The following is a 27,540-nucleotide window of genomic DNA, read 5'->3' as shown; positions in this document are numbered from 1 at the left end:
CGGACTGCAGTCTCTCTCTCTCTCTCTCTCTCTCTCTCTCTCTCTGTCCTGCATCCTTTTCTTTTGCTTCTTGAACTCCACAAAGACGTCTCAGTAGTTTCTGTTCATCTTAAACTTCGCTTTGACACCAAAGAACACCGAACCAGTCGCTTCCCACTGGACAACCCTAAGAAAGCTTATGGTTGCTCATCGCTGTTGATGCTTTGGAGTTTGCAAGCAGGCTTTTTACCTTGCTACACTTTACCCAGTGACGTGAGAAAGGACATGATCTGAAAACTTCCGTAGCATGTTCCAGGATTCTTTTGGAATTCAATTTCTCTACAGTGGTCGGACAGGTCAATCTTTTTACTGCATGAGGCAGGCAATGTAGGCCGACCAAGTTGCATGTATCTCTTCCCAGCAACCAATTCCGAAGCCTCGATATGAAACACAAGGGTGCATGAGGCAGGTAATTAACCATATCTATCTACGTATTACAATATAGTTTGTGAGCTTTGAGTAGCTAACCTACTCTCTCTCTCTCTCTCTCTCTCTGTGAATTGGACAGAGACTGAGGTGTCTGAGGTCCACAAACAGATAGCGGAGGGATCATCCATCATAGCACATAATGTGTGTCAATGGCAATGGCCTGAGCACTATCGTTAAGACCGGAGAAGATATCTCCGCCTCTCCAGTAATTGGAGCCCCACATTGTGCAGGAATCTTGACTAAAACGTTCATTCATACCTTGACAGCGCCACTTCCCTCCTCTTCCTTTGTTTTCCCTTGTCTTGAGGAAAAAGAAGAGAAAGGGATCGAGGAAATATCCAACAACACAGAACGTTGCGTACCAAAGGGATACATATATAGATACCAAGATATGTCGTCATAGACTTATCTGGCAATTGATAGTCCTCGACTTACACCTACAGCCCCACAAGAGGAACTTATTGGCTTTTGACTTCATCAGAGACTCTCAGGGGGGACAGCCGCAAGTGATTACTGTGTTCTTGGTGATCCAATCATCTCGGTTCACATATGATTGAGAGCCTATATACTAAGGGAATTTTCTAGGTTTTCTTTCTCGGTTTGGATGCCAGCTTTGGCAATTATTTCATGGATATTTGCACCTGCGAGATCAACCCTAACCTGCCCACCACCACCACCATCATCATCATCTTAGGGGTCGATAAAGCTGGATATGTAGCAAGAGAGAGAGAGAGAGAGAGAGAGAGAGAGAGCACTTCATTGCTGTACCAACACCAGCTGCTGCAAACATAAAGCTGTTCCCATTATTCTTGGCATCAAGCCCTATAATTTTGTCTGCTCAAGCTCTGCAAATGTTCCCCCTCATCATGGTCGTTCACAGCAAGGTCAATGACTTCGAAAGTGCTGCTCTTTTTCGTTTTGGTTTCATTATATTTGCAGATAGGTTTTGCTAGGGATGAATGGTCCTATCGTAGAAGACAATGATGCGAGTCCATTAGAATCAACTACGGCCATCGATGGACGTGATGCATCGTTAGAGATCTCTAACTAGCAGAGTACATTAGGGTTTAGCAGAATGACACTGTTCTTTGTGTCACAATGGAAGGCATTTAAAGCTCCTTTTCGCGAAGCAATCATGTTCACCATGCCATAATTAAGATCTCATACTTGCATATGGTAATCAAAACCATGTAAGAGATTTAATGGTGTAATACGATCATCACATTCTCAGTAGATTCAGGTGACCCCACCACATATATTTTCTGTGCTATGAATTATAGTCTACTTTCTCGTATGATGATGATTGAATTCTTAGTAGCAAGCGTTTAATTGTTATTCTAATAGGTAATGGCATTCCTACTTTGCACCCGTGCAGGAATTCATGTTGTATGGTCAAGATAGGAGTGGATTAGCCAAGATTAGGAGGTTGAAAGCTTTCTCTTCCTAATATGGAACAAGAATCTACTAAACCATTGTGAGTGGGAGGAAAACCTTGATTTAAGACAAGAAACAATTTGAAGTCGATTTAAATGGTGGATAAGATGTGGCATTGCCTCTCCTGTGGAATGTGAAGGAAGATTTGGCTCCTTCCATAAAGATGACAAGCGTGGTTGCCTCAAAAAGCGTGTTGGAGGTCGCATTAATTGCACAAGCTTGCACTCCTTCTGAGAAGTCAAACACGGTTGTTTGATTCTGCTTGGAGGAACGCAGGTGGATGGTCACGTCGTGTAGCCATTTCCTCAAGCGGCAGCCAGTGATCACTGTGAACAACAGTTCATGCCTTTGTAGCGATCTCCATGCACGTATGCTGGAGTTCTTAATTGGGAGGAGGAAGCTGATATCCAGAACGTGAGAAGTGTGCGGTTGAGAGTGCCGTGGAGATCACGAACTCCCCCTCTCTGAGGAAGAGTTCCGATCCAAGATAAGAGAGGATGCCGAGATGCAAGTATGGAAGCATAGACTGGGAGGGCGTGGGCCGCGTCCACGCCCACGCCCACGCCCACGCGCCCGCCGGTGCATATGGACTGTAGGTGGTAGATGACGACGATGGTGATGGGTTTGGGGCGGTACTGCGTCCGTGGACCACCCTGAACGAGTAATACAGACACATGCATCGGCAACACCGCCGCGGGATCGGCTCTTTAGACCGGTCGGCATCGATTGGGGGATTTGAGGACCACCAACTCGCGATGTGGATGTTTGGATGCGACTACAGATGGCAAAAGGAATGTGGTGACGATGACAAATCCTCAGGTCATTCATCATTTCTGGATGACGGATTAGATCCACCAAGCTGAGAAAATGTCGACTTGATTCACGTTTACACACCAAGTTCCTCATTCGATGATGAACGGGTATATGAGAGTTTCGTACGACGCGTGAGCCGCACGTCGGAGGGATTGGCCGTGCGAGACCGTTCAGAGCAGACCAAAATTAGACACGATTAAGAAGGGGGATTAGAATACGTCATCTCAGAAGGGACGCCGGAAAAAAGCACCGCCGCCTAGACGCAAGCGCCGTGGGCCCACCACGAGCCTTGTCGGCGAGGGTGACGTGATCCCTCCCAGTCGGCCTGCTTCAATCTCGAGTCCGCGAGCCGCGCCGCTGGCGCAGCAGCGCTTTGGCCGCCGGGGTTGTGGGGGGAGGGTGGCAAAGGACACTCGCTATAATTACGTGTTGCGTGGATGATGATGATGATGGTGGTGATGATGAGGCCATGGTAGCGTAAGCAGTAAGCAGGTCGAGTAGTTAACGCGGTGATGAGACACGATGAGACTCCCTTCATCTTCCTTTAATCTTTGCTTGCAGCTTTTTTAGCTTTGCACTGTTCCATCTTTTTGTTCTCTTCCTATCGCACTCGCTTCATTGTTTGATATTTTTAATTTAAAATACTCAAATCAAGATAATAATAATAATAAATATATTAGACTCTTATAAGATTATTAACTTCAAAAATATTTTTATAGAATCCTCCCGATAAATCTTTTACCATATAGATTGGAGATTTTCCAACTGTACGAGAAAATCTCACTATTTTGTTAAAAAAAAATTGGGAGAACCAGGCAAACTTAGTAATCATTACAAGTATACGAAACTAAGAGATTATTAGAATAGTTAATTTAAATTAGATTCAAAGTTCTTAGATTCATCCAACACAACTTCTCTTAATGTACAAACTGCTGCTGCTGTACTACCAAAAGGCACGGTAGTTCTATCCCATGCATACTGTACAAGGCTATGAACGGGGTGGAGAAAGAACAGACAGAGGAAGAAGTGGTGAATGATGAAGCTGGAGACAAGATTAGGATTTGCCATGAAAGTGAATGATGAGGAACTACAAAGTAGTCCATGAAATGCTATATCAAATGCTTTCCTCCTATATTATTTTGGTGGACGTCAGTATATACAAGTACTGTCATCTTTTAGAACTATATATAGATAGATAGATAGATAGATAGATAATCTCCATCCTGTTGATGGATTATCATATATAATCTAATGCCTGGCTATGGAATCAATGCAAAGACTATAGTTGGATGAGGCAAACAATTAATCCTCCAAAACCATATAACACAACTTATTCCTTGGTTTGCATAAAAGTTTACTTGACCTATTCGATAATCGAATAAGATCCATGCTCAATCAACTAGTCTGGTGATGTGTATCTGAATTATTTTATATAGGCCAAGGGTTTGAATCCTCACACTCAATCCATCAATTATTTGATGAATTTAAATTCAAAAATATATCATTTCTTTACATTCATGAACAAGTTGAGAAATGTTCATGGGCTTCTTTTAGGGGAAAATATATCAAAGGCCCGGCCCATTATCAGAAAACAATGTTCTCTCAAATTAATCTTTTTTTTTTTTTGGCTGCCAATAGTGTGTTGGTAGAACATATTATATTAAGTTGGATGGAAAGATCTCTCAGATTTCGATTCTTCGATGCGTACAAGAGAAGATCATCATCATCAAGTTTCCTGACCTGACCTCTCCGAAGTTCAGATTAGTATAGTTTCAAAATGAAGAATATAAAGATCCGATGGAGAGAGAAAGTAGAAAAAAGCTTGTTATTTATAGTGCAAACTTCCTATTTATAAGTGGTTATGAAAATATTATTCCAATGGAATATTTCCATTTCAATGGTGCTGATGTTGGAGATTGGACACTGTGAATTTTGTCATTATCTATAATATTGCTGTCTTCATGTTAAGTTCTTTACTCAAATCTCATTCAACAAAAAGGAATATATATATATATATATATATATATATATATATATATATATATATATATATATATATATATATATATATATATATATATATATATAATAATAATAATACTTTTTCGATCGATTCAGATTGCATGCACCAGTCCGAACTTATGTCCTCCTACTTCAGGTGGCTAATAAATGAAATGAGACACTAATGCAGTGCTCCTCAGTGAAGGAATCGCATGCTGAGTCACCGTCCGGTGAAGGGGACTCCCATGGGAAAAAGAAGAGTGCCAAAAGAGAGAGATCATTCTATCAGGTACGTTGTTTTTGGTGCATGAAGACAAATGAAGCCTCGGAACTCGGTGAGTGATGTTGATCGAAGTTGATCACGTACTGCTCGCGATCTTTCACTCTTATTGCATCAAGTCCTTTATACGTTCCGAGCGAAGTGAAGGGAGATCGAGAGAACACAGAGCACCGGAATAAGAGGCCTGACAAGTTGACGTGTTGATCCTTAGTGACCCGTACAGCAGAACTGGAACATGGAAACCTGCATTCGGAAGTGGTGCTACCAAACATTCAATGCAGTAGCTGCAGATTTCCTGTCATGGCCCATCCTTCGACTCCCTCGGCTGCATCACTGTATGGATTTCCTGTCAGATGACATTAATGCATCTATGTAAAGGCACATTGACTTCGATCACACGTTGTATCCTTGATGTCTTCTTCTACGGTGACCTTCTTTTCGAAGGTGAGGAAGAAGTAGAGAAGGCAAATTATCCATGGCTTTTTCTGTGGTCGAGAGAAGAAGGGATGGTGACAGAGGCGTACTGAGACCAGAGAGTGGAGCTCAGAGAGCCTGAGACTGCTTGGGAGGTCCACCATTTCATTTCCTGGCGCAATTACCGGGCATGGATTCACATGCAGCAAGCCAGAAATCAACCAAATCATTATGATCATGCGAGGTGACATGGAGTGGGTGGTACGCCCTACTCGATGCCTACCCTGCTTCTTCATAGTTCTCACAATAGTTTGAGAGGAAAGATTAACTTAATCCATCGTGTGAAGGACTGGAATGTCAGTGACAAGTCGACAAAACAGAGGTTCTGATGGTGCCAGCATTCTCAAGCTCATATGGCGGTCATCATCTATCTGCATTCTTAAGTAACATGCAGTCCAAGATGGTGTCAGCATCAAAAGAATGGGGAATCATTCTCCAGCCCACATCCCTAGGGGAATGTTTGTGAGGGGGAAGACGAGCAATGGTAATCATACATGGAGAAGGTGTGATGTGAGTGGGTGCAGGAATCAGGGGATGTGCTTTCCGATATAATAATATGACAGTGGCCTTTGCTGCCACTTCTAAATAACCAAACACGAGTATATATATATAATCCATGTGAAGGGAAAGTACTATACCTACTTATTCCTTCTCTCTAAGCAGCTCTTAGTGGTTTCATAGCTGGAAGAATCTCGGTTGGGATGATGAGACATGACATCTCAGAGCTGGTGCAGATGGCAAAGAAAAATGACAGATAAAAGAAAGCCAGAAAAATAGAAGTGCATATCGTGGAGATGGTTGTCTTCCTCTTTGTTCCACTCTTGGTCAATACTCTGATGCAAATTCTTATGACTTCTTGTACAAGCAAAAGGTGATATCATAGGACAGAAAATTCTTTTGATCACACACCCTGTTGAAGCCAACCTAAAAAGAAGCTTCACATGTCCATGGTGATGAGAATCACATAAACTGGAGACTGTAGGAGAAGGAAAAGCTTGTGATGGAAAGAAACGGAGGAGAAGGAACTGCATGCATGCTTCCGCTTGCCTTCTGTTGGTCCCGAGCAAATTCCAGACAGAGTCATTCAACACCATCATCTGAAATCAAACCAAATAAATAAACACGCACTCTTTTTTGGCCTTTCTATTTCTTCGTTGAGATCACGAGATGCTTCTTCTACCATGAGCCGCCTCCACCTATCATCCCGTTCCAGAAACCAGGAGGATGGCCACCATGGCCCCGACTGTTCTCGAACTCGGCAGCGGTGCTTGTGTGGACCACTGGCTTCACATCTTCAAAGGGGAACAACAGCCTTCCACCGGCGCTCTCCTGCACCCCCTGCAGAGCCCCATACCCACCACTGCTCCCTTCTCTTCCTTCGCCTCCGGCAATAGCTTCCATCGGGAAGTTAAGTGCAGGAGCTCTGAATTCCTGTAACTCAAACCCGGTCGGGTATTCCGGCAGTGGCATCGTCACGAATGGGCTGAGCCCTCTCATAGTCATGCCACTCCTCAGTAGCTCCATGGCAGAGAGAGCACCAACAGCATTGCATGGGTTACTGCAGTTTCCAGTACCGCTACTGTTGCTGTTGACGGTACTGCTCTCCAAACCGGGGAAGCCGTTGAACTCAGGGAGTCCGTGGTGGGGGAAAGCCAGGTTGAGGTCTTGTCCGTCATGGAACTTCTGAGATGCAGAGAGGGAAACGCGAGGGGGGATGAGGTCAATCGGTAGCTTCTTGGGGTTTGATACTATAGAGGAGGTCGCAGCGGTGGAAGAGGTGGTAGCGGAGGTGGCGCTGGTGGTGGCGGCGGCGGAGGAGAGGGAGGGCCGCTTGTTCTTTCTTGAGCCACCACCCACGGGGACGTTTCTGAGGGACCCCCCATCGGTCCAATACCTCCTGCAGGTCTTGCAGAAGTACCGTGGCTGAGTGAGGCTGTAGTTGTTGTAGTAGCAGAACTTGGTGTTGGTGGAGTTGCACCTGGGACAGTGGAGAGCCTGCTCCTTCTGCGGCCTGATCCTCCTCTCCGTCACCTGAGGCCTGGCTGCGCTGAAAGTACTGCTCGCAGTGGCGGTGGTGGTGGTGACGGTGGAGGAGGAGGAGGCCACCATCTCCATCGACTTCACCAGCCCTATGTCCTGACAACACCCACATCCCCATAAGAAAAATTTAGGCGCAGCTATCCAAGGATAACACATACTTACTACAGATATATAAGATTTCCAAAGAACAGACACATCAAACAGAAGCTTGTAGGCAAAGAAAAAGACGAAAGGGACCAAAGCAAAAGAACGATGAAAAGAGAGATCAGATGCTCTTTATGCATCAACAAGATCAAAGCAAAACAACCCTTATCATGTCACTGCTTTATTGCACAAGCTAGAGAGAGAGAGAGAGAGAGAGAGAAGGAAAAGTAGGAAAAGAAAGTGATTTGCTGCTTTCAAGGATTAAAGACGGGAAGCACGAGAGAATTGAAAGCTAAAAGCCAAAGGAAAAGACGAGCAAAGGAGAGGATGCACCATAAAAGATCTCTGAAAGAGTTCCAAGCTTCCAACACAAAGATCCACAATCACCCGTGTCCTCCAAGATCCGCACCAGGCAACATAAAATCAAAACCGAGGTGCAGCACAACCAGATCTCGATCTCATGGATCTTACCTGATGCCACGGAGCAGTATCCATGCAGGGAAAGCTTCACAAGGCCCGGGCCGAGGAGTAGTCTCCAGAAGGAAGCCAAAGAGGGACGACGAGAAGAAGAGAAAGCAGCAGGTGTCTCGAGACAAGGAATACTTAGAAGAGTCGGCAAAGCAGCTGCGGCAGTGGAATGGTGATGTGGTGGTGCTGTCTTCCGTAGCTTTTAGAGAGAGAGTGGTAGAGAAAGGAAACCATTTCTATTGTTCAAAGTCGTGTATATGATTCTTTGGCTGCTATTATAATGTCAAAATTTTCCAGATCGCTGTGTGTGATTCTACCACACTTTTGCCAATGGTGTACCAGCGACTTGGGAAGGCCGTACGACCCGGTTGTTCCACATGAGTGCGTGATGACGTGGCACGCGCATCCACGTGACACATGGGTCCTCCCGGAATTGTATTGACAAAGAAAAAGAATAATTGGGCTGGTTGATATTAAAATTGTATATTTTTTAGTAATAATAATAATAAATTTATAAGTCCTAACTATTCGGGATCAATCAGATTTTTTGTCACCATTCTAAACTTAACAATATATTTATATTTTTTTTATTAATTTTCTTAGATCATCATTTATTTCTTCTCTATCGAATCGATACCCTAATTATTCATGAATAAAATATTTTTTATTTTCATAATAATTCCATACGTCAATCTCAATATTTTCATCTCAATAACATAAATTATATGTATATAATTTTAATTATTACTTCTCGGAATTATAAAAGTATTGATCGTCATATAATTATTTTATTTTATTTTTAACCTTAAAGGTATCCTACACATAAGACGTTCTATAATCTTAGTCATCTTGGTTTTACAATATTAATATAATCTTCATTAGATTTGATATAATTTTATGTTAATTATTAATGATCTAAAAGCTATTGTAGAAAGGAGATGGCTCAATTAACTAAATTACGTGAAGGGACAAAGACATCTTAATTACCAAATCTTAAAGGTACTGATCTCCAAGTTGGTCTTCTTCTTCTCGTGTTCTCTCTGACAAAATAGCGAACAGTTATCGCGCAAGTCATGAAATGACTCGTGCACGTTTCTTTGTCTAATTCATAGTTAAATGCGATGGACACTGAGTTGAGTTTAGCAAGAAGACTATTAGCAGAGGTTGAGACTTTACTCTAATGGTTGCAGACCAAGCAAAATGGCAACTCCACAGACGTCACAAGATCCGCCACTGTCAATCCGATTCCTTAGTGCTCTCGTGCTAGCTGCTGTTGTTCTCGTCTTCCATGGCGTTGGTTGTACCTCCATTTGGGACTTAGTGGATGGGTTTGGTGCATCCGTGACTCGGTGATCCTCCACCAAAGGAAATGGTCATCGACCACAGGCCACATTGCTGGGTTTGGTTGCTCTTCTTGTCTGATCTCCTCTCGTTTTGGTGCAATGAACAACACAACACATCTACAAACAAATAGTTAGTAGTCCGAATGAGATATTTTTCTTCGACGTTCATAAAGTGTTAAATCAGGTAAACTATATATTTGTCTTTTATTATAGATTCTCTCATTTTATATATACATGTATGAAATGATATTGTTTAAAGTATTTTTTTCTTCGATTAAGTCTTTTATTTTTTGGATGAAATCTGAAAAAAAAAATATCTTTAAAAAAATTTTGTTGAAAAGACCAATATACTCGTATGGACTCGTCATTGCCACTACCTCCCCTCTGTTTTATCTTGTCGAACCTCTCTCGTCCTCGCATTATGAATGAGGGTGCATGGTCACCCCTATCATCCTCGCCTGTCATGTAGGAGAGGATTCAGTGAGGTCTAAAGAGACGATGATGATTCTCAAGTAACGAAAGAGAAAGAGAGGGTGCTACGACGATAATAGTTGTGACAGGGAGGGTCTGATGGGGTCTGTCATCATCACTTATTGCATAGAGATAGAGATGATAATAAATCTGATAAAACAGACGAGAAGAGATGAGAGATGAAGGTGAAGGCAACGATGACGACAGATACAGAGGGAGCCAAAAGTAAAATAGTTATTAAAAAAATGAAATACTTTACAAATTTTTTTAAAAATCTGAGTTACAATTTGTCTTTTTTTTTTCAAGAATTCACTCTCTTTTCGTTATATTCTCTTTTTAGTTTCCTATCTCAAGTGCGTCAGGTGGAACTCTTTGAATTCTCAACTACAGCATCACCAAAGCATACTTGTGAGAACCAAATCTGATTCTTTTGACACTGTCCATTGCACAGAAAAAGAGGGAGAGAGAGAGAGATTCAAGTCCTTTGAGTACTTTAAAGGTAACTATTTCGTATAATAAAGTACAGAATTTTTATCATGGTCCCACAGCCGTGTGTGTGGATACGAACAGGTGTATTTTCTCGTTCAAAGTGTTTTCCACCACCGAATCGTAAAAGCCGGAATGCGAACCTCAAAAATCAAGCCACATTGTGAGGCCAAACTTTATCTGGATTTTGTTCCTCCACTGGTGGCTGGCGGCTTCCAAGTCCAACCAAATCCTTGTTAGATTTGATAGTGTGGAAAAAGAACGGACAAAAAGTCAAACTCAGCCTCCCCATCCCTGTCCCCTTTGCAGATGAGAAGCCATGAACAGCCCATCCTCTCCTCACCCCTGCGCACGGCGTCCCTTCTCACAGCACCCACCACTTCAAGGTTACCTCGCCCAAAAGGCATCACGATGGGCAAACTACGTGAGCACCATAATTCTTTTCGTTGGAGCAGTTAAGGATGCGAAGAAATGCGGCAGGGAATTGAAATGGTCAGCCGACTGCACCTCAACGTTGAAGTTGTCATTGCGCTTTCTTCGCCTTGACATCATCGGCTGTTCCGAAGAAGCCATCGAGTGGACCATTAAATGCTGAAGCTAACAGCCTTTCTCTTCTTTCTTTTGACTGAGAAAAATACCTGAGAACCAGAAGAGATGATTAAAACAAGGAAAGCATCTCACAACTTGTTAGCTACGGTACGTTGTTGCCCAAGAAAGGAAGTGTAGGACCGACAGCGTATCCATCTTGGATCCTCCATTCCACTGTCACGTTTCCTACTGCTTGGCTCACTCGAATCATGAGGTTCTTCAGTGTTCTGTAGATTGATTGACCCAACACATAGCCTTCCCTTGTGCTCGTTGCACAGAGATGAGAGAGAACAAGTTACTATCGAGGGACATATTGGTGCCTCTCTTCTTTCGTTGAGCAATGCGCTCATGGTGGCGGGCTCACCAAATCATAGCTCACTTCGTGAATTGGCTGCGACCGACCACCCCAAAGAAGGAAATGGACGGTGGTTGGGACGCTGTCCTGTTCACCATCTCACGGACACAGGCGTCCTCTCCAAGCTAAAGCTTCACCGCCCCTTCCCCCCTCCGTCGTGACGTCCGAGTCTAAACCTCTCCCTGTTTATTATTTATCTATTTATTTATTTATTCTTATTGTAATTCAACGTATGGTGTAATTACCGTTCGGCCCTACGTTCTCCGTCATCGACGTGGCAATTGCTTTGCGATTCGCGCACGATCTCGATGAAATGTCATCATCGAGAGCGGGTGCAGTGACTTCGATGAACGGCTACGATGCTCCCAAGTGGCATCTGTCAAGATTCGTGGACGCCGGCCACGTGTGAGTCTCGCGTTTAGCGAGCAATAGTGGATTGTGGAATACGTTTCTGTAAATATTTGTGTGTGTTCATCCATTACCTTTAAAATTGGATTAAGAACTTAATCAAGATTATCTAATTTGAAATTACCAGACGTGGCATCTGCTGTCATCATCGAGTGCGTACAAAGACTTCGATGGACGTCTGGGATGCTCCCTTGGGACCTTGGAACGTGCCTACATGGATCGCAAGTGGCACCTGTCAAGATTCGTGCGGCATCTTAAAAGCGTGAGATTTCTATCGGTGGACGCCGACCACGTGTGAGCCTCGCGTTCAGGGATCAATAGTGGAATACGTGTCTGTAAATATCCGTGTTTATCCATTGGGTTTAAAAGGGGCTTAAGCTCTTAATCAAGATTATCTAAGTTATGCTTAACTTTAAAGTAGCTGATACGTGGTTCCATCTATGCCGGTAGGGCATTTCTGCAAGAAGGCAGTAGGCCGCAGGCGATTTCCGCCTTTTGGTCGAGCGAGAGAGGAAATGGGATCGGATTTTGGCACTAGCAGCAGCAGCGGGCCGCAGATAAAGAAAGAGGGAGAGGGAAGGCAGCGGCAGCAGCGGGAGGTGGAGAGAAGGATGAAATAGGACGTAGCAGTACCCACGCGGAGAATGGACAGCGAATCGAGATAACATACATCGGACGGAGAGCGAGTGTGAGCGAACGTGGAGGAGGACGGTACACTCGAAACACTCCCAACCTTGTTCTTCCCGCCGCGCGAGTTCGGAACTCGAGCCCCCCCCTCGCCCCCCTCTTTTTTCTTTACTCCAATATCGATTTTTTATTTTTAATTGCTGGGAATCGAATTTTTAGTCCCCTACCTGGGTCGGGGACGAGGGAAGGGAGGGAATCGGAGAGCCGGGATTGCTGCGGAATATGGCTGACGGGTGTTCTCCGAACCCGATGGGCGTCCAGGTGAGGTGCTCCTGTTCCATTCGGCGTCGTACGTGGAATGTTGTGGTGGATTGTCTATTTTGGGTCTAAATTTGTTCTTTTCGTCTAAATTCCTGTTTCCTATTCATCAAAATCGAATCTTGATCCCTATCATTCCCTGGCGAGATTAGGGCTTAGGAGTCTTCTTGGTTGGGGAATGAGGTTTTCTCATGGGTTGGAAAAGTCGGTATTTCCGTTTCAATCAATGAATTCTTAGTTTACTATAACGAAGCACCGGGCGTCACGATTCATTCCCTCTGGTTGCTACTTATGATCAGTGTCGCAATCAAAGCAACCCTAGTTGCTGATTCTATGGTGATTGTGGAGCTTTGTTTATCTCCCCTTAACTGATTCCGCAGCCGAGGGAATGAAGGTCGTGTTTACTAGTTTATAATCGCATTGATGGTTTTCTTTTCTTGAGATGATATCCGTTTCCTTTTCATGGTTTTGAAATGAGGAATTGTGGCTCTAAGTTTCATATTTCAGGAAGAAGAGGAGGATCTGTTCTTCGAGTCGCAGGAAGACGTCTTGTCCGTGTTCGATTCGTGTCTGGGCAGCCCAACAAAGGATGATTTCTTGTTGGAAGATCAGTTCGTTAGCCAAGGGTCGATAGGTCCCCTGTGCGATGTCTGGATTACGAGTTCCGATGGCGCGAGGGAACGCCGAGATAGGTTCATGAGATGGATGAGCATAGATCTCATGAACGGCTCGTTTCTGAGTTCCTCTGATCCGGGTGGACAAACGCAGGTCGATGATGAGATACAGACAGATACTGATGGGATCATGTCGAGTTCTGGGTCTGTAATGAGAGGCTTTGATATAGATAATAAGTATTCAATCTCCAGCGGGTCTACAGAGGATGAGCACCCATCCTGCAACGAGGCCTTGGAAGAGTGCTTGGTGTACAGAATCAAGAATTTGGATGATAGATTCGTGAGTCTTCCTAAAGTTGGTTCAAATCATATTGTACCATTTGATGAATTCAAGGGAAGTTCGGGTCCATCATCTTGAAACCAGCAGCTCATGCTTCGAGAAGATAAAGCTTCAAGCAAGTCTGACAGTTCAGTGAGGAGGAAGAGACCTGGTTGGCTGAGGAAACTGGGTGCTGTTGCTTGCATTGTGGATAGGCAAGGTGAGGAGAGTAATTCATCTTTTCATGACAGCGATAAGAGTGGTATTGCTGGGTCTGGGAGAGTGAACGTTAAGCCTTGTGGGAAGCGGTCCAAGGAATTCTCTGCGGTCTACAAAATGCAAGATATTAAAGCACATGATGGTGCGATCTTCACCATGAAGTTTAGCCCTGATGATCAGTATTTAGCTAGTGGAGGTGCAGAAGGGATTGTGCGTGTGTGGCATGTCATGGTTTGTGAAAGGACAAATGAAATTAGCATCCCTGACGATGATCCTTCTTGCATATACTTCACAGTGAATCATAGTGCTGAATTAACTCCAGTGCATGCTGATAAGAAGAACACGTTCAAGTCCAGGGATATGATGAGAAGTGCGGATTCTGCTTGTGTTGTTATCCCCCCTGATGTTTTTCGGTTATCTGAGAAACCACTGCATGCATTCCTTGGGCATGATGCAGATGTGCTGGATTTTTCATGGTCATCGGATAAGGTGCGCAACCATCTTTAGCAGCTCATTTTTAAGCTTACATTTCTCACTTTTGCTTTCAAGCATCCCAAGAATTAAGTTATTTGCATGCAGCATCTATTGTCATCTTCCAAGGACAAAACTGTTCGACTATGGCAAGTTGGATCTGATAGCTGCCTCAAAGTTTTCTCCCATATCAACTATGGTGGTTGCTTGTTAAAATATGTTTGTGTTTTTTTTCAGGTCAATCCTTTTGTTGTAGTCATTGTGATTTATTCTGCTTTATTGCCAAATAAATAATCAGTGACATGTGTTCAATATAATCCTACTGACGAGAATTACTTCGTAAGTGGATCTATAGATGGGAAAGTTCGTATTTGGAATATTTCAAGAGGTCAAGTTGTGGATTGGGTTGATATTAGGGAAATAGTCACTGCAGTTTGTTTCCGCCCCAATGGGAAGGTATATGTTAGTCACTTCAGCTTGTGATCATTTTCGAATATCGATGTTCAAGAAAATCTATTTAGTAATATTTCTTGGTTCTTACAAGGAGTGGTTGTAGGGACCCTGACGGGTGGTTGTTGTTTTTATGATGCACCAGGTAAATGTTAACCTGTTAACAAATATAAAAATTATTTTGTTTGCATTTTGCATATCATTGCATGAGCGATACTTGGATCCTATCTTATTATTTTTGTTATATGTTAGAATATTTCAGCTTGTCGAAATATTCTGGCATGTTGCTGTTGTTGTTAGAATATTTCAGCCTGATAGTTATAGTTCTAGGAGGAACCTAATTTGGTTGTTTTGGCAACCTTTGGTTACAATTTTTGTTTTATTGACTATGCCATCTGAACATGGGTATATCTCAAGTTATATGGTAAAGGACTTTCTTCTACTTCAGCTCCAATGGTTCCACATATTTGTAATTTGGAAAGCCTCACAAATTTCAGATGAAGATGTATATTCTTGGTAGTGGAACCTTAATATGTTCGGGACCTTGAACTTTAAACACATCATCAATGAAAACAATTGTTTGGATTGTTATGTGTGTGTATTTAGTGTAGCATATCTTTCGAGAAGGCCATCCTGCCTGAAAATGCAGTCATTTATCTTTCAAAGACAAACACGACTTTGGATTTTTAATGGATGTAATCACTTTGGTGAATATCTGGCCACAAGTTCTTGAGCATCTTGATTCATCTGGTCTTCTGTAAACAATTATTCAGATTGTTGCATGTGTGTATTTAGTGTAGCATGTCTTCAGAGAAGTCTATCGTGCCTGAAAATGTGGTCATTTGTCTTGCAAAGACAAACATATGACTTTGGCTTTTTAATGGATGTAACCACTTTGGTGAATCCTGGCCACAAGTTCTTGACCATCTTGATTCATTTGCTCCATTTCGTCTTCTGTAAAAATCTCTTCTTGCATCTCCTACATTATTAGTTACCTTTTTTTATTGCATTCCATCTGGACTGATCAATACTTCTGGCTGCAATTGTCCTGACTTTATCTGTTTACCCAATACAATCTGCTAACAAATATTTGGTCACTAAAATTATTTCCAACACCTATTTTGCTGGTTTTGCATTTACTATGTTAAAATTGGATGTAGTATATTTCTGCACATTTCTCTGTGCTTTTATCTTTATGAGATAAAGAATTACCATTATTATAAGATTCTTCACCAAACAAGGAATATAAGATTTGTCTTTGGAATAGACTGCTTCCTAGTTTCACACATATTCAAAGTTGTGCTAATACTACTATTATTGGCACTATGTTCTTTTTTCCTTTTTCTTACAGACTCTTGTTTAATTGATGTACAGTGATGTTCTTTACATATTTAAAGCACTTTGTATGAGGTCACTTACTGCTCCCATTATCCTTGTGACAGATAATCATCTTCAAATAGTAGCTCAGATCTCCTTTCAAGGCAAAAAAAAGTCTCTTATAAATCAGATAACTGGATTTCAGGTAGCTTCCACGGAACATCAATTCTTCACAATTGGTAAAAGTTCTTATGTGCTCTCTTCCAGTTTCTCATTTCTGCACTTTGGTTTTGTTTCACCTCCAGTTTTGCCCAAGGGATCCTCAAAAATTGATGGTCACTTCTGCAGACTCACATATTTGAATATTTGATGGTGTTGACTTGGTCACCAAATACAGGGGTATCCTCTTTGTCACGTTAACCTATTTCCATGATTTTTGTCCATCAGTTCTCACATATGTCAATTTCTATTTCAGGTTTTTATACCAGAAGTCAGATATCTGCATCTTTTACTGCAGATGGCCAGCATATCATCTCTGCCAGTGAGGATTGCAATGTCTCTGTCTGGAGCCATGTTAGCCATGACATTCGTATGTCCAACCATGTTAAGAGCATATGGTCTTGTGAGCGTTTCTTCTCCACCAATGCTTCCATTGCAATACCTTGGCATGGTTTGGAATCCAGTTATCGGATATCTATGACCTCTGACGTTTTCCAATCGCAACAAGTTAACGGTGACCAATCTGGAGTCACAGAGACTGAATCTAAATGTCATTTACAAGATTCAGATGGTGATAAATCCAGTACCTATCACCATCTGGGAGTTTTACGCTGAGCCATGATTTCTTCTCAGAGCTTCTGCCAAAGAGCTCAGCAACATGGCCAGAGGAGAAACTTCCCTCAAATTGTGCTGCATCTAGCGTGTCCAAATCCCGGTACAAGTTCTTGAAGACATCTTGCCAGAACACCTCCCATGCCTGGGGTCAGGTAATATTAACTGCTGGATGTGATGGATGGATCAGATCCTATGAGAATTTTGGTTTGCCTGTACATATATGACTAATTTCACCATCGAAATGGTCGATGTAATGTGGCACACCTTTTCGATCAAAACCGAGTGACTGACAAAGTTGATGCAGCTGAATCATCTGGCGATCTTTGTGCGGGATCACATGCTCATTGTTCCTGCCAAAATGCCTTACTGTATATATGTGCTGGAGGTCCTCAAATATCGTGGCTGCATCAACAGATCATAGCAAGTGCAGGAGGTTCACATCCTTACGGAACTATGCAATGCAGGTAAGATCTTGAGGCAGTCGGGGGTAGATGTTACTGTTTGATAAACAAATTTTATTTAATTATACTGAATTCTTTCATTTATCGAAATTTAGATGTTCATTTTTTGTCCTTAAAAGTGGTTGATTTCTTAACGTGGTGATGCCAAATGTTTGTGATGGATTTCTCAGATGCATCTGTGAGCCGTGTGCTTTTCCTAAATAGATTCTCCAGCGTGTTGTTAGGTGGTTGTTTGTTCTCTGGCAAGAGTGAGTTAAACCCTTTCTGTTAGATCATGAAAGATGTTGCATGTCTAGATAAAGTTCAACTATGTTCTCATCTATTGGTAGATCTATTAGACTAACATTGTATATTCTTCCATCAGATGATTAGAAGAAAAGTAGAATCAGATCGATCAAGAACAAAAAAAGGAAGGAAGAGAAGTGAAGACGACGACAATCTCAGCCACCTTACCGGTGCGGTTTCTATCTTACCTCTGTTTCCCTCTTATCAGTAGTACATGTCCAATAAGTATTCTTCACTAACATGCAGAACAGCTATTTCTGCAAATAAATTTATGCCAACATGTGCAACACCTTTACATCTGTGGAATTCGTGGCTCAGCACCTTGGCAGATCCGCTGGGGGATGAGGAAGCGACTCCATGGTACCATTTCCGTCCTTCACGACGAACGCCATGGCCAGCCCCCAGCTCGCGTGCACCTCGAGGTGGCAATGCACGAACCAAACACCTGGATTGTCGGCGACGAACCGGATCGCGGCCCATCCTCCGGCGGGGACGCCGATTGTGTTCATGTATGGCGGATCGACCAGGTTGAGCTTCGCCGTCATCGGGTTGTAGTTGCCGGTCCCGTGGCCGACGACGTGGAAGCTGTGGCCATGCAGATGGACGGGGTGGTTCTCGGTGCCCACGGTCCCTGTGTTCTGCAACACCAGCTGCACCCTGCTCCCGAACTCCAGCACCTTCACCCTCGTCCCGTTCAACGACTGGGTGTCGTTGGTCGCGCCATCGACGAAGTCGTAGTTCTTCAGTGGCACTCCGGGGAAGTCCTCGGTGTAGTAGCCGTTCATGTTGTCGTAGTAGGCTTGCAGCAGCGAAACCATCGGCTCGACGAAGGCGATGTTGTTCATGACCGCAGCTAAGACTCCGCCGTTGGGCCCCTGGCAACTCACGTTCGGGTGGGACGAGTGGCACTGCTCCACGGTCAACCCGACGGTGAAGAGCAGGTTGGCGTCGACGACGAGGGGAACGCCGGTGTCGTTCAGGCTTCGCAGGTTGTTCAGCGCGAAGTCGACGGTGAGGCTGTCGTTGAAGGCCGGGAACTCGGGCGGGCGACTCGGGGCTTCGGGGCCGGCTCCGGAGTAGCGGAAGTGCGCGACGGCGGGAGTGTTCTGGAAGGGGACGTTATGGGCGGACATGAAGGGTGCCAGGGCCATGTCGTACGTGTCGATGGGCTGGTCCGCCTGTACGAGGACGTTGATGGTCTGCCCCGGCGCGATCATGAGGCTGTCGACCGTGAGAGGCTTAGTGTACTCGCCGTCGGCCTCGACGATGGTCATCCGGTGGTCGGCGATGGCGAAGAAGTGCTCCGTGTTGAGGGACGCGCTTACCAGCCGCAGCAGGTAGGTCTTACCGGGAACCACGGGGATCTCGTAGACGTCTGCAGAGAGGTGGAACCCGATCAAGTTGTTATCTTCAGGTAGACGTCAGCTCAGAGGAGTTTTACCAGTGGCCGAGCAGTTGTAGAGCGGCCCGGGGCTGCCATTGATGAGGTACGCATCCGCCGGCGGAGCTCCGCCGCCGCTCGACATGACATCCTCCTCGAGCTGCAGCACGTCCTTGTGCCAGTACTCCGCTGTCACCAATCGTGGGATCATCACCAACTGGCCTCGAGAATTCAACTCAAGGATCAGGGAAGACGTTACCGAAGACCAAGCTGTGCTCCTCGTAGGGGTGGGGGAAGGGATAGGGGACGCCGGTCTTGGGGTAGACGACGATGGCTCCGTGGACGGTGGCGCGGAGCCATGAGACGTGAGCGTGCCACAGGAGCGTGCCCTTCTGCTGCACCAAGGTGAACTCGTAGGTGTAGCTGCGGCCGGCCTGGATGGGGCACTGCGTGATGTACGACGGCCCGTCCGCCCAGCACGACAGCCTCTGCCTCACTCCATGCCTGGAACAAGAACACCACCAAAACAATGTGAGGCTGAGAAGAGGAGAGAAGACGATGAACCATCAAAGGAAGAAGATTACCAGTGAATGGTGATGTTGTGAGGGGTCTGGTTGGTGACCCTGACGATGACCCGGTCGTCTTCCTGCGCATAAATCACCGGTCCTGGAAACTTCCCGTTGACGGTGACGATGTCATTCGTCTTACACAGCTTGGTAACTCTTAGGGTTTGAACCTTCGCGACAACAACATATTAGATCTCTTTACAAGCAGCTTGCAATGAATGCAACAGAGAGAGAGAGAGAGAGAGAGAGAGAGTGAGACCTTGAAGTGGTAGAAGCTGGTGGAAGCTCCCACAGGCCAATACGCGCGAGCGAAGCTGAGGGGGACGTAGTACGACAGCAACAAGCTCAGCCATAGAAGAAGACAGGAAGACCAAGCCATCTCTGGGGTTGCAATGGACTTGAAGGAGCAGGGAAAGCGACCTTCTCCTACTGCTCACAGATGTGCATGAGAGCAGAGATGCTCTGTACGAGCTCTGGCAAGAGGTGGGTCACTGAGAGTGCAAGCCTCATGCACGTTGTCCCTCAATTATAAGTCTGTCAGGAAGAGCTGTAGTGCCATGGAGATCATTATTCTATGAGCTTTTTTGGTGGCTTTCTCCCCCCTCCTATTGGCCCCCAGGAATAATAATACTATAACACCAGTTGAACACATACAAAGTGGCACAGGTCACAGCCATTGACTCAGTAGCATCAAAAAATTCCAACTGCACCTCCAAGCAAGAAGCTCCGATTCCATACTTCATGATGCAAACTTTTTAGATCTCAAGAGAAGTTTCGGGACTTCTATAATGAATGCATTATGATGCAGAATGTGATACATATGGCCTGCAACAGCTCAAAGCATGAGTGATTGATTAAAATAATCACATTAATTGTAGCTCATGAACTATATTTCTTCCCTTTATGTAGCTAATCCTATGCTTCTAACAATTAACATTAAAATATTAGAGAGAAGATTAATCTTGCTTCTAAATCATGAGGTCTCAAATGATGTTGAATCTGACTTGAAACACACCCCTCTCTGCTCATTCTTTTGCATGCTGCAACTAAACTACTAGGAGGCCACTAATTCGATTTGATCGATTGTATTATACAACCAGAAATCTTCCAGTTCTGTAGTAAAAGATCTGACGAGCCAAAGAGGACAAACGAAGGTAACATTAGGAGTTGTTGTTACTCAAGATCTATCTAAATCTAAATTCTTAATGAAGAATTAGCTGTCACTATCAGTTTATTTGGTTCTTCAACACACATAATTAGAGGAAGACTATTGGTTAGCATTACAGCTCTGTTTTATGTCTTCCACATGACACGAGTTGTCAAATGAGCAGTTAGCATAAAACCCATGTTGATGAGAGCTAATGGCCAGCTTTGGTGCACTACTCCCTGCTAATAGTTCTCTTCCAGAATAGATCTGTCTCAGTCCCCCCCCCTATAGTAGAGGGATCAATAAAAAAAAAAGAAAAAGTACATGACTAACATGTCATCAGCATTCTAAATTAAATTCACTTATAAGAACTTGATGGAACATATTATTATTAATCTAAATATATATTGGATTAATATTATTAATTTTAATTTAAAGTATTTTGGATGATAATTCATGCCCATCAAATTAATAGATCAATTATCACATCAAATTAAGTTATGATACTAATCTTGCAATATTATATAAATTGAATTATATATATATATATATATAATATAATATAATGATTAGTAGTGACATGAAGGAAAAAAAAGGCAGAAAGGGTTTGGATAAGCCTTTAAAATTATTGTCCAAGAAAAAAAAGAAACTAGATTAATTTCTTCAAATGACTATAAAGAAAATTCTTGTTGCCGAATTTTTGGAATCTAACATGATCCACCTAAGCACGAGCCATCAACGACAAAACGTATTTTGGTATGTCCTTAATGCATTGTATAAGATGTGGTATTTCTTTTATCTAGACCCTTTTTTTTTTTATTGTACAATAAATAAAATATTTAATATCATTTGGTCTTATACTCATGTCTCGATATTGTGCTTTTGTCACACGTCCAATTTGCTTTTGGTTGTGTTTTTATTGATAACATTTATGTTCTCGTTCTTGTTTGTATATTTTCTTAACTTATTTGAAGGTAGATACTATTTTATTGATAAATTAGTTAATTTTGATGATATGAACTTACTTTTAATGATCCAATGAGAGAGAAGGAAAAACTAAAATAAATTCTTATACATATTTCAATAATGATATGTATAGTAAATGGCTCTGATACCAGATGTTACGATCCGAGTCTGATGAGTCGACTGACTAATAACTCCATTTTAATCCTTCAACCACGAACCAAAATACTTAAGCAGGAGTTAATATAATACACTCATCAAACTCATATAAGTCAATCATACACATTGCCCACTTCGGATGTAGGACTAATGGGATGTTACACTTTTACTGTAAAAAAAATCATATATTTAGTTACATTTAGAGTTTTTTAAATCTTTATTTATAATTTTAATTAATTTTTTTAAAAAAATTCTCCTCCAAACATCTTTTAAGCAAAATGAAAGTACAAATTATTATGACCCAATATAAGTTGTTCATAGGTATTATCCATGAGGTGCAAAAATGATAGAGAAACAAAAAACATGATTTTTTTTTCTTTCAAAATAAAATTGATATTGATCGTTTCAATGAATTAAACGGACTTGTTTTTTATTAATTTGATATATAAAAAAGGATATGAACCAGAATTAAGTAAGTGCTGAAAAAGCGATGGAACAGTGATAGTCCTAACAGAATTAAACGGTATCAGACCCTACAGTGCGTGCCATATATATGTCTCTGTTATCGTCCTCCGTCCTCCAGAAAAGAAGTGGAAAGCATGATGTGGAGTTTCATGAGAATGATGTGAATGTGGTCCAAAATGATCTCGTGACTCGATAAAGAAGGCGTTAAGAGATGCCACATATCTGATAAAAGACATGCCTACCATCGATGGACCAGACATCAATCAACTTTGCGTTGGGAGCACTTTTCTTCTTCTTCTTCTTCATTTATATATCATATAGGGCGTGAGACATGAAAATATTAATACCTCTGACTGCAAGCCATAACTGGATAGAAATTTTCTTTCTCAATCGATATAAAAAGGGAAAAAAGAGAAATCATTAAAGAAGAAAAGGACGAAAAAGAAAGAAGTTGGAGGACCATATGTTCTTGGGAAAAGTAACCATACCTAAAAGGGCGACACACACCTCTGATATCTTTCGTAAGTTTATGATAGGTGTATCATAACCTTTTCTAATATACTAACCCATATAACACTACTATTCATCCTTCTTTTTATCTGTCTATTAAACTACATTTTTATATTGTTATATGTGTATACATAATAATACCGCCATGATGCAAAGAAGCTACCTATTTATTCTATGGAACCGCCACTGCACGTACGGCCGGCTGTTCCTCCTATGATCCGACTCCTGTAGCACACCTACGCTGCTGCTGTCCCGCGGTACTCTTTTCCGTATCCTTCTCCCTCGCCTATCCTCTCTCTCTCTCTCTCTCTGTGTTGTTCTTTTGTAGGTCAACTATGCATATGGTTCTCTCTCGATGCGTTGCGTCACATCTCATCGTGCGGTTTGTCCGAGGAGAGCGGCGGTTCGAGCCCGAACCAGGTCCGGTCGGGCCTCGGGGCCGTCATGGCCTCCGAGGCGTGCCAAAGCCGGGCGGCCTCGTGCGGGCTAGACGCCGACGACGACGGCGACACCTCGTTGCAGTCCGCGAAGTACTTCCCCGACACGCCTTCCAACCGCGGGTGCGTCGCCGCGTAACACGTCGTCGCTGCTGCCTGCGATGCGCCAGACGAACTCCTTAGTTCTGTTTTCTCGCCAAGACCACGTGCGAGAGTTGGGCGGGCGCACTCACCTGAGGGATGGTTTTGAGGAGCTTGGACGCGAGGAAGAAGGCCAGATCTGCCATCGGTAGCGAAGATTTCAGATCGAGTAAGAGATCAAAGGTCTTACAAGTGTGCAGGGCAGAGGAGGACCTGTGACGAGGCCTTCCCGGTCGCGGGTGAGTCGAGTGCGAACGATGCCGGGATGGACGCAGTTGGCCGTCACATTGGCGTCCATTTGCTGAGGACAAGATTAAAGAAACCGACGCCAGTTAATAATAAGGATAGTAATAAGAAGATGGGCATCGGAATGGGGCACGCGTGCATGTGATGGGCAGAGGTTTATGGGTCAGACGGCGGAGAAGAACCTCGAGTCTTTGGGTCAGCTCTCTCGTGTGGAGGACGTTCGCGAGCTTCGACAGTGCGTAGGCTCGCGTGGCATCGTAAGGTCTGCACACCAACAAAATGAAGATCTCTGTGGCCTTTTAAGAATATGTGAATTCGATCGAGAGAAAAAAGGAAGAATTAATGGAATTAGTTAAGCTTACGCTTTCTTGCGGGTCATCAGGTCGAGATAACCGAGGCAGTCGCCGAAGAACCACCCGTGGATGCTCGACGAGACGTTGACGATGCGACCTTCGATCCCCGTCTCCCTCGCCGTTTCCGCCATTTTATTTAGTAGCAGCTTGGTGAGCAAGAAGTGCCCTAAAACAAAGTTTTACCACCAAATAATAATAATAATAATAATAATAATAAGCTGGATGAAGACCTAAGTAGTTGGTGGCGAAGGTCATCTCGACGCCGTCCTCGGAGACGGCGTGCTCGTAGGAGAATTTCCCGGCGTTGTTTCTGTTAAATTCACCGTTAGTTTTTGAAATCTCATACACAGAGAGAGATTAGAGGGGGAGGTGAAAACAAGATTGGGGGAAGAGATATTAAAAGGTGGCGTACATGAGGAGGTTGAGGGGGAGGTCGAGGGCGAGGAAGCGAAAGACGAAGCATCGGACGGAGGAGAGGGAGCTGAGGTCGAGGGGTAGCACGATGATCTCCGCCCCCGGGAACTCCCCCGTAATCCGCGCCCTCGTCTCTTCCGCTGCCTTCAGGCTCCTCGCCGGCAGCACCAGCCTCGCCCCCCGCATCGCCAGCACTCGCGCCGTCTCCGCCCCGATCCCCGACGTTGCCCCTGCGCATCGTAAGACATTGATCAGCACAGTTCTTATTTCTTTCTTTCTGTCGATCAAATGGATTTACCAACCGGTGATGATTGCCGTGATGGAGCCGAGCTCAGGGGCCGCCGCCGTGACATCCTCGCCGGTGGATTTGGAGCCGAAGCCGCTGGCGCCGGTGGATCCGATCAGGTACTTTACCGTCTCGAACATTTGCGTTCCGATTCAATTCTTCCTTCCTCTGTCGTGTGTCGATTTCCCTCGGGTTCACTTTAAAAAGTCACAAGGGTTTGATTGAGGTGAAAAGAGAGTAGAGGGAGAGAGAGAGAGAGAGGAGCTTTTGCTTTTTGGAAGGAGCTACGCCTCGTTCGAGTGTCAGATACAAGGGGAAAGGCGCCGCTCCACATTTATAACTGAAGCGGGGAAATGAACGGTGACTATAAAACGGTTTTAGTATATAACGGGGAGTTTCGAGGTTAATAACGGGCACAGTGAATAATCTAATATATCGGGATGAAAAATGAAGGATATGTGATAAAAGAGGATGATATGATCCGCAACTCGTCATGAATGTGATGTGCTCTTTCTACCAACTTTACGTTGGTATCGTAGAATTAGCAATAGAATTTATTGCAGGAAGCAAAATGCATAGTCTGACAAAGATTGTGGAAAGTTGACGCTGATTGGGTGAGGATGGAAAGGTGTATAGAAGGATGAGGTGGCTCATGGACCCTCATATAAGGACTAGCTATGAGAGATTGTGGTTAGAGAGCACTGCTCGATCTCTCGGTGTCCCCTAACATGTAGTTTGTAAGGACAATTATTGGCAAACCACAGCGCGAGATCTCATCTAAATCACGACGACTCCACATGCAATGGGGAAGGCAGTGTCTCCGATGGAGCCATGCGGTCTTCCCCGGAGTAATAACACCTTGACTTCCTCGATAACCCTAAGAAATAAGGTTCGCATACTCAAAACCCCTATCAACATCTAGGATTGCCTGCAACCAAGCAGCGGGGCTCCACACACGAGCAAAGAATGAGCCTGACCTGGCCGAGGTACACCGCCAAAAGCAACACGATTCATCGATGGTCGCTCTCTCCGGCCCCTCTCTACGGCATATGTCATGCCGCACTCCCGGTACGGCCGTGGGTTAGCAGTTGGCGATCACATCCCCCACTTCACCTTGACAATCCATCCCACCTCGTCGCCCTGTGATAAGAAAACACACGAACCGAAGGGTTCCCATGGAACAGAACCTTTCTTTTATTCCATTGGAGCGGATCCGATCCCTACGATTCTGGTATTTCCTGGTGGTATCGGAGGCTTTGGACGCGTACGATGGACGTCCAAGGCTGTGTAGATTCTTCCTCTGAGGTGCAGCCTCCTCCTCCTGGTGTAGGGAGGGCGGAGGGCTCCACGCCAGACCTAACCCTAGACGCCAGTGAGCCTCTATTCTTATCCTCTGCTATAAAGTTCTTCCTGGTTTCTACCGAGAACAGGCAGCAACGTGGTAGGGAACAGTGGTCGAGGTCTGTGGGTCAGAAAAGAGAGATTGAATAGACCGATAAGGTCAGGAAGCGTTGTAGTCAAAGGGGTTGTGGCAGACGGGTCAATTCAAGTTTTGGAATTAGCGAGCAAAGTCTTACTACACAATTTTCACCATCTTATACTAAAAACTCGTCAAACAAAATGGATTGGTAGGTTGCAAGTTGTCTCTCGGCAACAAGATCGAGGTCTCCCGTGGGGAGCATTGCCATGTTCTTCCCCTTCTCCTGAAACAACTCTTTAATGACCCCATGCATGAATGTGGCTCTCGTCACTTTATTCTTCTTCCCACAACAACGTGGTGGGTGAGCTTAGCTTCATCCATCAGCAGGAGTATCTTGGATAAAAATAGAAGCCTCGGAGCGCAGACTTGGAGCAACATATAAGATGATTTATTACTGCGGCTTTCCGTGGTCACTGTTACAGCTTCCTTTTGTTGTGTTGGGCTACGTAGACTTTTTAACCTTCTTCCCGCACGGTCGTTGATGGTGTGGGAGAAAGTGACGGCGACCACCTCGAGGGATTGCCACCCCAATGTACGTATCATCTGACCGTGTCATCTGATTACCTGACAACAACGCTTCGCTACCACCATCAAGAATATGTGACATGTCCTCGATCCCTTGAATTCGTCGTCATTATTGTACTCTAGTCACTCATACTAGGGTTAGGGAGTGGGCAAAAGTCTTGGACGAATGCTGATGGAGCTCCGATGTTTATACGAAGACAACTTAGTGACTGCAACCTTACAGTCCGCAGAAACATTTGTCTCACCCTTGGTTGTCATTTTACGAAGATGCTTTTGGTAGGATGCTGCGAGTGATCTGGTTAACCCAACCTTGATATCGTAGTTTAGCCTCGCACTTTGTTTGTATCCCCCACGTCCATCTCAGGAGGCATCGGTGTCACCAAACTCATTTGACCATTTTTTAATGCAGAGATGGACCGAATCCACGAGCCGTATCTTTTAATGACGAAAGCTAGATTCTAATCTATGTGCTGATGGGTGTCGCTGTTCAATGATTGCTCGACTTGTTTTACTTGTATAGAGCCCCAAAAACAAGGACAGGGTTCACATGACATGCCTTGGTGCCTCATTATCTTCCACTGCACGCTGACACTATACATGAATCGCAGTTGGTCATCCTCTTGTTTGATTCATCAAGGGCGAGAGGAGGATAAACAAAAATTTATGGTTTTCTATTATATAGATTAAGCTAATGTCTATTTCTTTGTTTCTTAGAAAGACAGGATCTTTGTTTCTTCCTCGTGTTTCAAGGCCAAGGATCATTACTCAGAAGACTTTAA

General features: G+C 44.0%; 3 protein-coding genes and 1 pseudogene across 4 annotated transcripts; 1 reads left to right on the top strand and 3 right to left on the bottom strand.

Annotated features, from left to right (window-relative positions):
• Window positions 1-6,256: 6,256 nt before the first annotated feature.
• On the bottom strand, window positions 6,257-8,337 carry LOC135652766 (dof zinc finger protein 1-like). 2 transcript variants are annotated; one of them, XM_065173989.1, is made up of 3 exons: window positions 8,126-8,337; window positions 7,449-7,606; window positions 6,257-7,367 (listed from the first exon to the last, which is right to left on the bottom strand). In XM_065173989.1, the coding sequence occupies exons 1-3, from the start codon at window positions 8,147-8,149 to the stop codon at window positions 6,647-6,649; spliced, it is 903 nt and encodes a 300-aa protein (XP_065030061.1). In that variant the 5' UTR covers window positions 8,150-8,337; the 3' UTR covers window positions 6,257-6,646. The 2 variants fall into 2 exon arrangements, with proteins under 2 accessions (XP_065030061.1, XP_065030060.1); XM_065173988.1 differs by having other exon boundaries at window positions 6,257-7,606; window positions 8,126-8,335.
• Window positions 8,338-12,221: 3,884 nt separating this feature from the next.
• LOC103970857 (uncharacterized) lies at window positions 12,222-20,240 on the top strand (annotated as a pseudogene).
• On the bottom strand, window positions 17,827-20,026 carry LOC103970305 (laccase-6). Its single transcript, XM_009384029.3, has 5 exons — window positions 19,895-20,026; window positions 19,654-19,805; window positions 19,329-19,573; window positions 19,130-19,258; window positions 17,827-19,063 (listed from the first exon to the last, which is right to left on the bottom strand). The coding sequence occupies exons 1-5, from the start codon at window positions 20,012-20,014 to the stop codon at window positions 18,003-18,005; spliced, it is 1,707 nt and encodes a 568-aa protein (XP_009382304.2). The 5' UTR covers window positions 20,015-20,026; the 3' UTR covers window positions 17,827-18,002.
• Window positions 20,241-22,807: 2,567 nt separating the features above from the next.
• LOC103970304 (short-chain dehydrogenase TIC 32 B, chloroplastic) lies at window positions 22,808-25,050 on the bottom strand. Its single transcript, XM_009384028.3, has 8 exons — window positions 24,773-25,050; window positions 24,469-24,700; window positions 24,287-24,366; window positions 24,066-24,222; window positions 23,886-23,967; window positions 23,671-23,758; window positions 23,550-23,596; window positions 22,808-23,472 (listed from the first exon to the last, which is right to left on the bottom strand). The coding sequence occupies exons 1-8, from the start codon at window positions 24,894-24,896 to the stop codon at window positions 23,245-23,247; spliced, it is 1,038 nt and encodes a 345-aa protein (XP_009382303.2). The 5' UTR covers window positions 24,897-25,050; the 3' UTR covers window positions 22,808-23,244.
• Between the last annotated feature and the right edge of the window lie 2,490 nt (window positions 25,051-27,540).

The sequence above is a fragment of the Musa acuminata genome, chromosome BXJ3-11, assembly GCF_036884655.1.
Source record: "Musa acuminata AAA Group cultivar baxijiao chromosome BXJ3-11, Cavendish_Baxijiao_AAA, whole genome shotgun sequence".
Taxonomy (NCBI): Eukaryota; Viridiplantae; Streptophyta; class Magnoliopsida; order Zingiberales; family Musaceae; genus Musa; species Musa acuminata.
The sequence above is the reverse complement of the archived record's forward strand: the minus strand, read 5'-3'. Positions and strand labels throughout refer to the sequence as shown.

Bases quoted from the DNA above. Each gene is read 5' to 3' on its own strand.
- LOC103970305 (XM_009384029.3), bottom strand. From the start codon at position 20,014: ATGGCTTGGTCTTCCTGTCTTCTTCTATGGCTGAGCTTGTTGCTGTCG. The intron at 19,574-19,653 runs GTAATCTTCTTC...TTCTTGTTCCAG, and splicing joins CACAACATCACCATTCACTG to GCATGGAGTGAGGCAGAGGC. The intron at 19,064-19,129 runs GTAAAACTCCTC...ACCTCTCTGCAG, and splicing joins CTACAACTGCTCGGCCACTG to ACGTCTACGAGATCCCCGTG.
- LOC103970304 (XM_009384028.3), bottom strand. From the start codon at position 24,896: ATGTTCGAGACGGTAAAGTACCTGATCGGATCCACCGGCGCCAGCGGC. The intron at 24,367-24,468 runs GTACGCCACCTT...TGAATTTAACAG, and splicing joins CTCCCCCTCAACCTCCTCAT to AAACAACGCCGGGAAATTCT. The intron at 23,759-23,885 runs GTTCTTCTCCGC...TCTTGTCCTCAG, and splicing joins AGCTGACCCAAAGACTCGAG to CAAATGGACGCCAATGTGAC.
- LOC135652766 (XM_065173988.1), bottom strand. From the start codon at position 8,149: ATGGATACTGCTCCGTGGCATCAG. The intron at 7,607-8,125 runs GTAAGATCCATG...GGGTGTTGTCAG, and splicing joins ATACTGCTCCGTGGCATCAG to GACATAGGGCTGGTGAAGTC.